General features: G+C 56.1%; 2 protein-coding genes across 10 annotated transcripts in view; both read left to right on the top strand.

The window, feature by feature from the left end:
* ACSBG2 (acyl-CoA synthetase bubblegum family member 2) overlaps positions 1 to 13,220 on the top strand; it is a 196,344-nt gene that overhangs the window by 89,938 nt on the left and 93,186 nt on the right. The window lies entirely within an intron of this gene.
* On the top strand, positions 4,193 to 12,394 carry LOC108507984 (acidic leucine-rich nuclear phosphoprotein 32 family member B). 2 transcript variants are annotated; one of them, XM_017836412.1, is made up of 7 exons: positions 4,193 to 4,345; positions 6,806 to 6,955; positions 7,395 to 7,517; positions 8,469 to 8,667; positions 8,969 to 9,087; positions 9,439 to 9,493; positions 10,638 to 12,394. In XM_017836412.1, the coding sequence occupies exons 1-7, from the start codon at positions 4,292 to 4,294 to the stop codon at positions 10,724 to 10,726; spliced, it is 789 nt and encodes a 262-aa protein (XP_017691901.1). In that variant the 5' UTR covers positions 4,193 to 4,291; the 3' UTR covers positions 10,727 to 12,394. The 2 variants fall into 2 exon arrangements, with proteins under 2 accessions (XP_017691901.1, XP_017691899.1); XM_017836410.1 differs by having other exon boundaries at positions 8,966 to 9,087.

Genomic DNA, 13,220 nt, shown 5'->3' with positions numbered 1-13,220 from the left:
GGGGATCGGGGTGTGGGAGAAAGGGGATCGGGGTGTGGGGGAAAGGGGTTTGGAGTGCGGGGGGAAGATTGCGGTATGGGGGGAAAAGGGGGTTGGGGTATGGAAGGAGAGGAGGATTGGGGTACGAGGGGAAAGGGGAAATTGGGGTACAGGGAGAGAGGGGGAATTGGGGAACACGAGGAAAGGGGGAATCGAGATGCCAGGGAGAGGAGGAATTGGGGGAAATGGGGAAAGAGGGGATTGGGGTACATGGGGAGAGGGTACCCGTGGTGTGGGGGAGAGGAAGGATCAGGGTACAGGGAGAGAGGGGGGATTGGGCTACGAGGGATGAGGGGGGATTGGGGGAAATAGGGAAAGTGGGATCAGGGTATGGAGGAAGGGGAGATCAGGGTGAGGGGGAAGGGAGAATTGGGGTATGGGGGAAAGGGGGCATTGGGGTACATGGGGAGATGGGAGATTAGGATATGGGAGGACAGGGGGATTGGGGTACAGGGGGAGAGGTGGGACCCGGGCTACCAGGGGAAAGGGGGGATCAGGGTGAGGTGGTAGAGGGGGGATTGGGGTACATGGGAAGAGGGCGATCAGGATACAGAGGAAGGGGGAATTGGAGTAAGGGGAGGGAAGCAGAGGTTGGGATACGGGGAAAAGTGGGGATTGGGATATGAGGGGAAAGGGAGGATCAGGGTTCGGGGAGAGAGGTGGGATCGGGGTAAAGGGGTAGACGGGGGACCTAGGGGGGTGACGGGACCGGGGAGAGAGGGGGCATTGGGATATGGGGGGAAAAGGGCGACCCAGGGTGCGGGGGAAGAGGGGAGACTCAGGGCATGGGGGAAAAGGAGATAGGAGTACAGGGGAAAAGGGGGGACCTGTGATACAGGGGGGTAAGGGGGACCAGAGGTATCCTAGGAGTTTTAGATGCCCGATTTCCACCAGAGAAAGGAACAAACACGCAAATACATCTCCCAGACATCCACTCCCGGCCGCAGCTTTAAAATCAATTCGGTGAAACCAGAGCAGGGTTTTTATTTGAAGGTGAACATAAAGCTCAGCTCCCGAGAGAGCGGCGGCCCAGGGGAGGGGAGATAAAACCAGCCTGGGCCGGGAAGGGGGAGACACACCATTGTTTGCTACAAAGGACAGGAAACGAGCCTCAAAGGGGACATGAAAGAACCTTAAAACAAATGCAGATCAGCGAGGGGGGATCGCTGCGCTCATCTCCCAGCTGCGCTACCCGGGGGCTGAGAGCTGCTGCTGCGGCCGGGGGGGGAGTGTCCGAAGGGGGATCAGGGGACCCCTCGGGGCCCGGGACCTGCTTTCCCTCCAGACTGAAGCCAAAAAGGGCCAGAGGAGCTTGGGATCACCCCGAAAAAGAGGGTCCCAGTTACGATTGGACTCGATGATCGTAGAATCCCAAAATGGCTAGGGTAGGAAGGGACCTTACAGCTCATCCAATTCCGTGGGCAGGGACAACTTCCACCAGATCAGGCTGCTCCAAGTCCCATCCAACCTGGCCTTGACCTTATGGCTGGACTCGATGATCTTTACAGGTCTTTTCCGACCTAAACCATCCCATGATTCATGGGATGAAAGGAAATTATAAATTTAACTTTGTATTATAATAATATAATAATTTATATGCATAAAATCCTAGAATGTTTTGGGTTGGAAGGGACCTTTAAAGGTTACCTGGTCCAACCCCCCCTGCAATGAGCATCAATTATCATCTCCAATTATAATCAATGACCCACTTGCTGCTTCACCTGTGGGGATGTGACTGACCTGGGCAGGGCAGTAAGAGGATGTTCTTACCCCAGGCATGGGCTGCTCTCCTGCCCCTTCAGTGCCCCCAAAACACACCTGATCCTCCATTGCCTCTGCCCAGCTCCACACTGGGCATTTTGGGAGGCTCCTTAGGAGCACACCCAGGAGGGGACACTGGTGTGGGAGCTCTCTGACATGGAGCTGGGCTGGAGAAACCGAGCCATGGTCAGCAAGGAAGGTCACGGGTTCCAAAAATGCATTAAAGGCAATTTTTCTATGTGGAGATATCCCTTATCTGCTCTTAAAAGAGTGGGTTTGGTCCCTCCAGAGCTTGAACCCCTCTTCTGAGTGTCACCACTTCACTCTGCTTCTCCCAGTCAAACAAGGCCAACTGGCAAACTGGTTGGAGCCAACTGGCAAAATTGACCAGCAGAGGAGCAGAAAAGCCATTTCCTCCCATACAAGGCAGACCTGTGGCCTCCTGCCAGAGAAGACAATGAAGGATGACGGGGCTGGGCCCACTGGCCCTCGTGTTCCTGTTTATTTGGAGCCTTGGTCGTGGATCAGAGAAGTTTCTCTGGCTGCTCTTTACGTTGATTTTTAATGAAGTTGCAGGCAGCAGTGCCCACATCCTGCAGGAATTTTCCTCCTGTGCCTGGTGTCATAGTGGGGGACCTTCCTGAGCCCTCGGCGAGTCCAACCAGCTCCATCACACCCTTTAAGGGCAGCTGGGCCCGAGGCCACTGCCTGGGCCACGGGCTGTGCTTGCCCTGCTGACCCTCTCCTGCCCCTCTGACAGCAGCAGCATTCCCAGCTCTGGAGTTTGTGCCTGGCCAGGGAGAGCTCTGTGTGTTCCAGAAGGGAAAAACATCATCCCAGCCCCACAGTGCTGGGAGTTCCTGCTGTTATCTCGTCCTTCCCTCAGCCAAGAGCCTGACCAACACCCTGCCCTTATCAGCCATGGGCAGGAACAGCCTCTGCTGGGCTGGGAGAGGGGACCTGGGATGGGGATGGGAGCGTGGGGATGGGGATGGGAATGTGGCACCAGGGATAGGAACATGGTGCTGGGGATGGGAATGTGGGGATGGAGATGGGAATGTGGCACTGGGGTTGGGAACATAGGATCAGAGAATTGTTGAGGTTGGAAAAGCCCTTTGAAATCATCAGGTCCAACCATTAACCCAACACTGCCAAGGCCACCCCTAATCCACATCCCCAAGTGCCACATCCATTTGAACACTTCCAGGGAAGTGACTCCACCACTGCCCTGGGTAGCCTGTGCCAGTGCCTGACCACCCTTTCCATGAAGGAATTTTCTCTAATCTCCATCTAAACCTCCCCTGGTGCAACTCGAGGCCATTTCCTTTGTCCTGTTGGTGGTTACTTGGGTGAAGAGATCAGGCCTCACTGGCTACAAGGTCTTGACAGGGAGCTGTAGAGAGCACCTGGGGATGGGAACACGGTGCTTGAGGATGGGAATGTGACTCTGGAGACTGGAATGTGATAACAGAGAAAGGACCATGGTGCCTGGGGGTGGGAATATGGCTCTGGAGATGGGAATGTGGTGCTGGAGAGTGCAACACAGTGCCTGGGGATGGGAACACAGCGCTTGAGGACAGGAATGTGGCTCTGTAGACTGGACTGTGAAAACAGAGAAGGAACCATTGTACCTACGGCTGAGAACATGGCTCTGGAGATGGGAACATGGTGATAGTGAAGGAACCATGGTGCCTGGGGATGGGAACACAGTGTTGGAGACTGCAACACAGTGCTGAGGGGTGGGAACACCGTGCTTGAGGATGGGAATGTAGCTCTGGAGACTGGAATGTGAAAATAGAGAAGGGACCACGGTGCTTGGGATGGGAATGTGACTCTGGAGATGGGAACATGGTGATAGAGAAAGACAAGCAACCACGGTGTCTGAGAATGAGAATGTGGCTCTGGGGATGGGGACATGATGCTGGAGACGGAACTGTCATGTCTGGGATTAGGAACACGGTGCTGAGACTGTAACACAGTGCCTGGGGACGAGAATGTGGCTCTGGAGATGGGAACATGGTGCTGGGGAAGGGAACATGATTCTGGAGAAGTAACCATGGTGCCTGGGGATGGGAATGTGGCTCTGGAGACGGGAGCACAGTGCTGCAGATGAGACTATGGTGCCGGGGACTGCTGTGCGGTGCCGGGCTCAGCGGTGTGACGGCGGGCACAGCGATGCGGTGCCGGGTGGGGCGGTGCCGTACGGGGTTCAGCGGGGCGGTGCCGGGTGACACCGATGCGGTCGCGGGCCGTCCCCGCCGCAGCGGGACTCGAACCCGCGGGCCCGGAGCGGGGCCCGCAGGTGTCGCTGTGCCGGTGCCCGTGTCGCAGTTCCCGCGGTGGCCGCCCGGGGGCGCGGCGCTCGCCCGCCTTTGTTGCCGTTGGCGCCTCTTCCTGCGCCGGGCGGGGGCGGGAGCGGCACCGGGACCGGAGCGGCGGCACCACCGGCAGCGGTAGCGGCGGGAGCGGAGCGCGGCTCTGCGCGGGGAGCATGGAGATGGAGAAGCGCTTGACGCTGGAGCTGCGCAACAAGAAGCCGGGCGAGGTACGGGGACCGCGCGGCGGGGACTGGGCGCCACGTGCTGCGGGTGGGGGCGGTGGGGAGGAGCGGCGCGGCCCGCGGGGCTGCCGGCGGGTGTTTTTTGGGGCGGGGGGCGCGGGGCGCGGCGGCGGGAGCGCTCCCGGCCGTGTTGCGGCCCCGCCATGGCGGCGCGCACGTGCGCGGCGGGGCCCGCCCGCAGCCGGCCCCGCGCGGCCCCGGGACCCGCACGGCCCCGCACGGCCCGGCCCGCGCCCGGGGTGCGGGGGGACGGCGGGGGAGCGGGGCAGGGCAGGGCCGGGGCCCGCCGCGGCGGAGCGGCCGCGCCGGGGCTGGGCAGGCACCGCGCGGCCATGGCGGCGCTCGGCCATGTTCGATCCCGCGCCGGGATCGGCGCCCCGCGGGATCCCGGAGCCCCGCGGGATCCCCTACCCGGGGAACGGCTGGAGGGGCTGCCGGGGATGAGCCTCAAAGTGCCGGCGCGGCCGCCCCGGACCGGGCCTGGCGCTGCGGGGCCGCCCCATGGCCGGGCCTTCCCTTCCCCCGGCTCTTGCCTTGCCCTGGATATTCCCTCCCCCTGGATCGTCTCTTCCCGTGATCTTTCCGTTCCCGGGCCGCCTCTTCACTTGGTCTTCCCATGCCCAGGCTGCCTCTTCCCTGGATCTTCCGATTCCCGGGCCGCCCCTTCGCCTGGATTTTCCAAATCCCGGGCCTCCCCTTCCTTGGATCTGCCCTTTCCCTGGATCTGCCCTTCCCTGGATCTCCCCGGGCCGCCCCTCTGGGCCGTGCCCGTCCCGTCTCGCCCCGGAACACTCGGGTGTCGTGGCAGCTCCGAAAGCCCCGAGCACACGAAGGAAATGGGGCCTTGAGCGGAGCTTTGGGTGGGGATTAGAGCGGCTTCGTGGATGGAGAAGGGATTTGCGGGACGGGAAGGGCTGAGCGAGAGGAGCTGCGGGCGGCTGGTCCCGGTGGTGTGAGCCGGGAATTGCAGAGCCAGCGGGGTCAGAGCGGGGTGTCCCGGGAGCAAAGCCCTCCCCGCTGCCCTGTCCTGCTGCGGCTCGTCCTGGGCCATCAGGACAGGGCCCGGCCTGGGTTAAACCTGGTCTTCGCTACGTTAGTTCAGAGTTTCACTGAGGCCCTGGCACAGGTTGCCCAGAGAAGCTGTGGCTGCCCCATCCCTGGAAGTGTCCAAGGCCAGGTTGGACGGGGCTTGGAGCAACCTGGGCTAGTGGAAGGTGTCCCTGCTCATGGCAGGGGGTGGGACTGGATGGGCTTTAAGTTCCCTTCCAACCCAAACCATTCCATGATAACCTCATTACGTTTAGGATCACCTCTGCCCACACAAGAGCCACCCAGGTCTGGCCTTGACCGCCTTTACACCCGCCACAGAGACAGTCTTGGTTCAGTTGGAGACTTCCAGGGTGTTGGGAGCAAAACATGCTCCGCTACAAAACTCCTGGCTGAGCCTCAACTCCAAACCCTGACCAGCTGATGCCACCTGGGGAGTTTGAAGCATTAATTGGTTCAGAGCTTATGCTGTGCCTGTGGCAAAGATGGCACAGCAGCCCCCAAACTGCCTCCAGGAAGGCAAAGTGAATTTAAAATGACTCCCTAATAGTTGGCTGGTGTGAGCAGGGGAGGTAAAATGGGAGCACTGCGAAGGAGGAATTTGGAAAGCGCCACGAGCCTTCTGGCCAAGGCTCATTTTTGCATCTTGCTGTGAAGAATGTGTGGAGTAAAAGCAGGTTTTGGAAGTGGCTTGTGAGAGCTTGGGCTGGAGCATCACTCTCCCACACTTTGGGGGGGAAAGGGGTGCCAGGGATGTTTTACCCCCAGATGTTTAGTGGGGAGCAGTTCTGTGCTGGTGCTTTAAGGTCCTGGTGGCCCAAACAGGTTGATTTTTGTGCAGAGTTCCTGGGTAACGATGGTTTCTGTGTGTGATCCGTGCTGGGCACAGCATTAGATGCCATCAGTGGCCCTGCAGCAGGAGCCTGATGTTGGAACCTGTCACCTCATGTGGACACTGTCACAGGGAAGCAGATCCTCCAGGGGCAGGTTTTCCAGCACCCCAGTGGTGTGGGGGAGAACATGGAAGGGGACAAAACCAGATGACCTTGTTTGGCCTCTCGTTAGTGAAGCCTGGAGCGTGACTCTGAAAGCTTATTGATGCTTCTGCATGGAGTGTTTTGATGTGAACTCGTGGTCCCACCCTGGGTGCTGCTTCATGGACAAGGGGTCCTTGGTGGGTCTGCTGTCGTGTGTTGGTGGCTCGTGATTAAAGGATGAAGCTCCCACCACAATGAGGGATTCTCAGCTTGTGCCCTCACTGCAGTTCTTTGGCTCCAAGATCTTGTGTGCCCTTTGATCTGAGTGAGGAGGAACTTCAGGCACAGCCTGATGTCACCTGACAGAGCCCAGGTGACACTTTGGCAGATGAGGTAACACTGGGGGTGTCTCTGTTTGCAGGTGAAGGAGCTGGTCTTGGATAACTGTCGCTCGGAGGATGGGAAGGTGGTTGGTCTCTCCTCGGACTTTGAGAACCTGGAGTTCCTCAGCATGATTAACATCAACCTGCTGTCTGTGTCCAACCTCCCCAAACTCAACAAGCTCCGGAAGGTGAGTAAGGCCTGTGGTCCCATCTCCACCAGTCCTTGCCCTGAGACTTGTGGTGGCACTTGTTTTTCCTGTATTCGCCAAGAAAAGGCCATTTAATTTTGCTTTTTTCCTCTTTGAGCAAGTGAGAGGGGTCAGATTTGAGTGCACAAGATGCTTCTGAGCTCTTTAGATGTTGAGTGTCCTCCTTCTCTTCCTTTTGCTGTTGTGCTGCTGTCAGAGGCTTCATAAATATTTTGGATTTTGGGGCACCTACGAGCATGGAGGTGGCTGGCAGTGCTGTGTCACTGCAGGAAACGGGTTTCAAGGGAAAACTTGACCTGCTGCTCTGTGGCGGGGTCTGGAATTTGGGTGCTCATTGTGGCCCAGTTCTTAGGGCAGTGTTCTTCCCCACATCACGAGCTGAAACACTCGGTGACCATGTGATGTTCCCCCCTGGCAGCTGGAGCTGAGTGATAACAGGATTTCTGGTGGCCTTGAAGTTCTAGCAGAGAAAACTCCCAACCTGACACACTTGAATCTCAGTGGCAACAAGATCAAAGACATCAATACCCTGGAGCCCTTGGTGAGTGAAGATTCCAGGCTGGAATCTCAGGAATGACGTTTCCTTTGGGGAATTGGGTCTGTGCAGCAGGAATCCAACGTCTTGGTAACTGTTCCAACAGCACTTCGTGGTTCTGATGGGGACAGATTTGAGCCCAGTTTGAGGCTGGGCTAATAGTTAATGGCTCCTCAGTCTGGAAAACCAGCAGCCAGTTGCTAAAAGAAGCGTGAAATTGGGCTGGATGAGTAAAACTGTGGATGCTCAGTGTCCATCTGGGAAAGGACCGGGAGAGGGTCGGAGGCAGTTGGAGGTAGGTGGCACCTGGGGTGTCATGGAATGAGGTACTTGGACACCAGTCAGGGCATCTGTCACATCAGCCTAAAGATTCTGCTGGGCTGGGACCCTCCTGCTGCCACGGCATTGCAGGAGCTCCCAGTCACAGAGTCAGTTAGGTTGGAAAAGACCTCTGAGGTTCCATCGGAACTGCCCCAAGAAGGCTCCTGTCATGTGATCCTAAGGGATACGTGAAAGATCTGGTTTGGGGCATTTGCCTCATTGGCTGTTTGGTCCATCCATCCCCTCCAGAAGGAATTTGGCACTGTTTTGCTCCTACTTTCCTTGACCTGGTGCCTGGTGGGATGGCCTGAGCTGGGCTGTGCTGAGGGCACTCAGGCTGCAGCTCTCCTTGTGCTATGCTCTTGCGTATTTTGCATGATATTTTGGGCAGAATGAGTCCAGCTCAGTGATTCCTTGGCTTTCCGTGCCTGTTCAGAAGAAAGAAAGATTTCCAGATGGTTTCAGAGTTGGCTCCAAGGAAGGGAAATAGAGGAGCTGGAAAGAAATTGTCCACAAATAGCAAGAGCAGCGACTTCCCTGTATCTGAGGAGCACGTGGGGCAGAGCCACTGTCCTCCCATGGCTGCCTGATCTCCAAACAGTGTTGTAAATAATGTTAATGCATTGATTTTTGCAGAAAAAGCTGCCCAACCTCCACAGTCTGGACCTCTTCAACTGCGAGGTGACGATGCTCATCAACTACCGGGAGAGCGTGTTCGCCCTCCTGCCCCAGCTCACCTACCTGGATGGCTTTGATGCTGACGAGCAGGAAGCCCCTGACTCAGACCCTGAAGCAGATGGGGATGCACTGGAAGATGAGTATGAGAATGGGGAAGGTGAGGATTTTCTCTCCTCTTGGTTTTCTTGCTGGGGAACAACCCCCTTTCTGCTTCTGCATGAGCACGTTGCCCCATAACTGATTAGCACTGAATAGGGGCTGTCTGGGTACCCACATACCCTCCTCCAGAAAGCTGGGGAGGGAATGGGATTTTCTGGGAGGTGACAGGGGTGTTCTCCCTCCTCATCCTGTGTGATCCCTGCCTGCTGCTCACACAGCACTGAGGGGTGAGCAGAGTGTCTGGGGATGGCGAGGACTTGGGAACTGGAACGCTTCCCTCCCTCTCCTTTTGGTAGAAGGTGAGGAAGAGGACGATGATGAAGAGGAAGATGATTTGGATGAAGAAGTCATTGATGATGAAGAAGATGAAGATGATGACCTGGAAGGTGAAGAGGAGGAGGATGGAGTAGATGATGAGGTGAGGCTTTCTGTCACCGGGCTGTTTGGTCATGCATTTATCCCTTGTCTGGTGACCCAGGTGTCACTTTGAGGGCAGATCTGAGGAGCTTGCCATCCCCTCTGACTTTTTCCCTGTACCTTTTGACTCATGGTCCACAGAGTTTTCCAGTTCAGGCTTGTCCTGGTACTTCCCATGGCCCCAAGTGATGAAGCCATGCAGCCCCATCCATAGGGATTGAGGAGCTATTTGGGAACCAACAGCTTCTCCCTAGCACCTTGAGGCTTCAGTGGGGTGGGAGCAGAGATTGCTGTGGAGTTACAGCTCAGGGAGTTGTGGTTCTTGCAACAAAATACCTTGTTTTAACTCCAGGAGGAAGATGAGGAGGAAGATGGTGAGGAGGATGAAGAGGATGAAGCTGAAGATGGTGAGTTGAATCCTAACAAACCAATTTCTTACCAAAGCTGCCTCAACAAATATTTGGTGTTTTTAGAGCTCCCCAAGCCTCAGTGCAGGGCTGTTGTTGCTGCAGCTTTTCTGCCCAAGCTGATGTTGAGTAGTGTCATCACCAAGGGTCACAAAGGGGACGGAAAACAGGTTTCAGTACCTCCTAATTCCAACCATTCTGGATAATTCTGCCAAATATTTGAGGCAGATTGCCTAGAAAACCAGTTCAGCTGCAGACCTGAGCTTCTTGGGTCCAGACTCCTCTGGTTTTAACAAATATAAACACCCAAATGAATGTTGATAGAATGTTGTGGCTGGTGTGAATTCCAACGATCTTGGATGACTCATGGAATGTTAAGGTTGGGAAATCCCTGTTAATATCAAGACCAACACCACCGTGTTCACCTCTAAACCATGTCCCTAAGTGCCACATTCACATGTTTTTGAACACTTCCAGATGACGACTCCACCACTGCCCTGGGCAGCCTGTGCCAGTGTCTGACCACCCTTCCCGTGAAGGAATTTTCGCTAATATCCAACCCAAACCTCCTCTGGCACAACTTGAGTCTGTTCCCTTTCCTCCTGTCCCTTGTTCCCTGGCAGCAGAGCCTGACCCCCCCCAGCTCCCTCCTCCTGTCAGGGGGTTGCAGAGCCAGAAGGTCCCCCCTGAGCCTCCTTTTCTCCAGGATGAGCCCCCCCAGCTCCCTCAGCTGCTCCTGGTGCTCCAGCCCCTTCCCTGCACACGCTCCAGCCCCTCAAGGTCCTTCTTGTCCTGAGGGGCCCAGAACTGTCCCCAGGATTTGAGGCCCCACCAGTGTCCAGCACAGGGCATGTGAACTTGGTTAGAAATGACTGAATTCTGCAGATGCTGCGTTTTTGAGGGTCCTCAACAAAAATAACCCCTTTTCCAGCAGCTGTTGAAATATGGGATGCTCAGAGGGCACAGAAAGTAGTTCATGTCTGCTGCTATCCCAGGCTTTTCCATGTGCCACGAGGAGCAGGGTAGAGTGGATCTCTGCTCTGGAATGGTGCTGGTTTTGCTCCCAGATGTGCCTTGTGAGGCCACAGCTCAGCTGCTGTTCCCCAGGGCTGGGCAGAACTTCACCCTTGGCCTCTCTTTGCAGACCATCCGTGTGGGCAGAAGAGAAAACGAAGTCTAGAGGATGAAGGAGAGGAAGACCCAGAGGACGAAGAGGACGATGAGGATGACTGAGCCCAGCGAGCCAATCAGTTTTACAGACTCTGACTGTGCTTGTCTTAAACCTCCCCGTTGTGTCTATGTGAGACTGTAAATCCCCATCTCCCACTCCTCCTCCTCCCCCCTTTGTATGGCTGCAGCGTCCACAATATATTTTTTTAAGATTTAGAATACTGTAGGCATTCAGGGGAATCTTCCATACAAGGCTCACTTTTTCTCACAAGTTATCTCATGACCAAAGGCTTTTCTCCGTTCGGTGGTTTGTGCAGCAGCTTGCAAAAAAAAAAAAAAAAAAAAAAAAAAAAGAACAAAAAATCCAAAAGAAAAAAAAAAAAAAGAGAAAAAAAATCTCCTCCTTAGGGTATCTTTGTGTCCCAAATCAGCTGTGCCACACTGGATCCAGAGCTCCAGCTCACACCCAGCCAGCACTGAAGGTCTTTGCCATCCCTCAGACCAGCTCTCTGAAGACTCTTGAGCCACCTTGGGTGGAGAATCTGGTTCATCTCCGTGGACTCGAAGTGAAAATGATCCCTGAGGGTGTCTGATCTGAAATCATGGTGATGTGATCTCTGGACATGCTTGAAGATGCTTTAGTGCTGGGGATGTGGGGTTTTGGGGAGGGGAGGGGGGGCTGCTTGCATGACCTGGTACCTCTGACCATGCACCTTGCAGTAGCCCTGCACTTGCTTTCCTATTTTATTTGATAAACTGGAATATTTTTCCCAGTGGCCACCTAAAAACCATCACTTGGATATCCAGGTGGGTCAGGTTTTTGCCTTTGCCGTGGTGAGGCTCCTCCAGGGCAGCCTTTGGGAAGGGATAGGAAATCCAGGTGAAGGGATACTGCACTTCCATCAGACTCCATTTCTCACTGTACAGAACAGCCACTATCACTGTGATGCTCCTAACTCGGCATTCCCCGGAGACCGTGTTAGCCTGTGAATTCTCAGGGTCCTTCTGCCAGCCAGTGCCAGCTCTGGACAGCCTGGCATTGCATCCTCCTCCTCCCTTCCCAGCACGGAGCAGAATCCCAGCTCTCCCCTCAGTGGGGCCTGTGTCCCTTCACCCCACAGGCGCTGGAAGGAGGATTTGGGGGATCCAGCCAGGAGCGTTCCCAACCCCATTCCCACCTTCCCTGTTCCTGGAGGTGTCCAGCCAGCACATCCCTTGGGAGAACTGGCCCTTTGGCACCCGGGGGGGTCCCTGCTGGGTGCTGGGGGGGGTGGGGGTCACTGCTGTCCTGCTGTCGGGGCTCCCACGGGTGCAGACATGCACTGGCACTTTGTGGCATTCCCGGTGGGTGCTCCGGGCCATCCCGAGACTCCAGCCCTTCTTCCCTCAGAGGAGTGGTGTGTGTTGCAGCACATCCCGTTGCTCTTTGTTCTCGCTGTTGTCTCTTGCATTGTACAGTCGCTGTAACCATTCGGAGAACTAATCCTGTAAAATGCAAACTGAGTAACTTATAAATGTTTTAAGGAACTTTTAAAAAAAGAAATGTCAGAGCAGCAGTTCTAATTTTTTTTTCCCTGCATTTTTAGCAGATTGTATGGATTTTATATTAGCCTAGTAACTGTCAGGTTTTGATTGGTCAGACTAGTCCCAGAAATAAGGATCTCCAGCCCTTTTGTATCTTTTGTTACAAAATTTGGATAAAACTTTAATAAAGACTTCAGTTTTTAAAAATCCATTGCAGTGGGGGTTGTCTTGGCTGCCTCTGCCATGGGAACAGCCAGGAGTGCTCATAGTGGGTCCCAGCAGGGATGTGTCTGCAGAACCCGCCCTCTCTGCCCTCGGAGGTGGCTGTAGCTGTATCAGGATCAGGGACAGGTTGGGAATGGTCCCACTGCTGCCTTTTGGGGTGGGCACCTGCCCTGGAGGAGGAATGTGGGGTTCAGTAGGGCAGGGTGGGCTGGGGGGCCAGGGAAGCTGCCTGTGCCCGCAGGGAGCTGTGGCAGTGCCACAGTGCCCCCCACTCTGGGGGCTGGGAGGTCCCTCCCCTCGCCAGGGCTCTGATCCTGCACCGGCTCTGTGATGAGTTGTCGCTCTGTCGGGTCTCAGCAGCCAGGGCTACAGCTGAGGGACACTTCAGTATGTCCACCCTCCTGCTTAGGACTGGGGTGAGGGAGGGTCTGTGCTGGACTGGGGAGGGTACAGGGGCACAGACCTCCATGCCATGACCCCACCCAATACAGGGGTGACAGCAGGAGAGAGCTAGGGCATCCCAAGGTGCTGCTCTCCATGTGCAGGGATCCCAGCAGGAGGAAGGGATCTCCAGCCTGGCCAAGGGGACCCCCTGAGGCCTATCCCAGGGCTGTGTCCCCTCCTGGGGCTGGAGCAGCCCCCGACCCCGGGGTGCAGAGCAGGGGGTGCCGGTGCTCCCATGACTCCCATCCCAGGGCCAGTGTGGGCACCAGCACGTCCCAGCATGTCCCAGCACGCCTTCCCCAAACCAGTTTGGAGCAAACTTTTCACCCTGCTGGGATGGGATCAGGCAAAGCAGGACCTGGGG

Source organism: Lepidothrix coronata, unplaced genomic scaffold (assembly GCF_001604755.1).
Source record: "Lepidothrix coronata isolate B3197 unplaced genomic scaffold, Lepidothrix_coronata-1.0 Scaffold277, whole genome shotgun sequence".
Taxonomy (NCBI): domain Eukaryota; kingdom Metazoa; phylum Chordata; class Aves; order Passeriformes; family Pipridae; genus Lepidothrix; species Lepidothrix coronata.
This window is presented reverse-complemented; position numbering and strand designations above follow the sequence as displayed.

Coding starts and splice junctions, on each gene's coding strand:
- LOC108507984 (XM_017836410.1), top strand. CDS start 4,292: ATGGAGATGGAGAAGCGCTTGACGCTGGAGCTGCGCAACAAGAAGCCG. Junction 4,346..6,805: donor GCAACAAGAAGCCGGGCGAG/GTACGGGGACCG, acceptor CTCTGTTTGCAG/GTGAAGGAGCTGGTCTTGGA. Junction 7,518..8,468: donor TCAATACCCTGGAGCCCTTG/GTGAGTGAAGAT, acceptor TGATTTTTGCAG/AAAAAGCTGCCCAACCTCCA.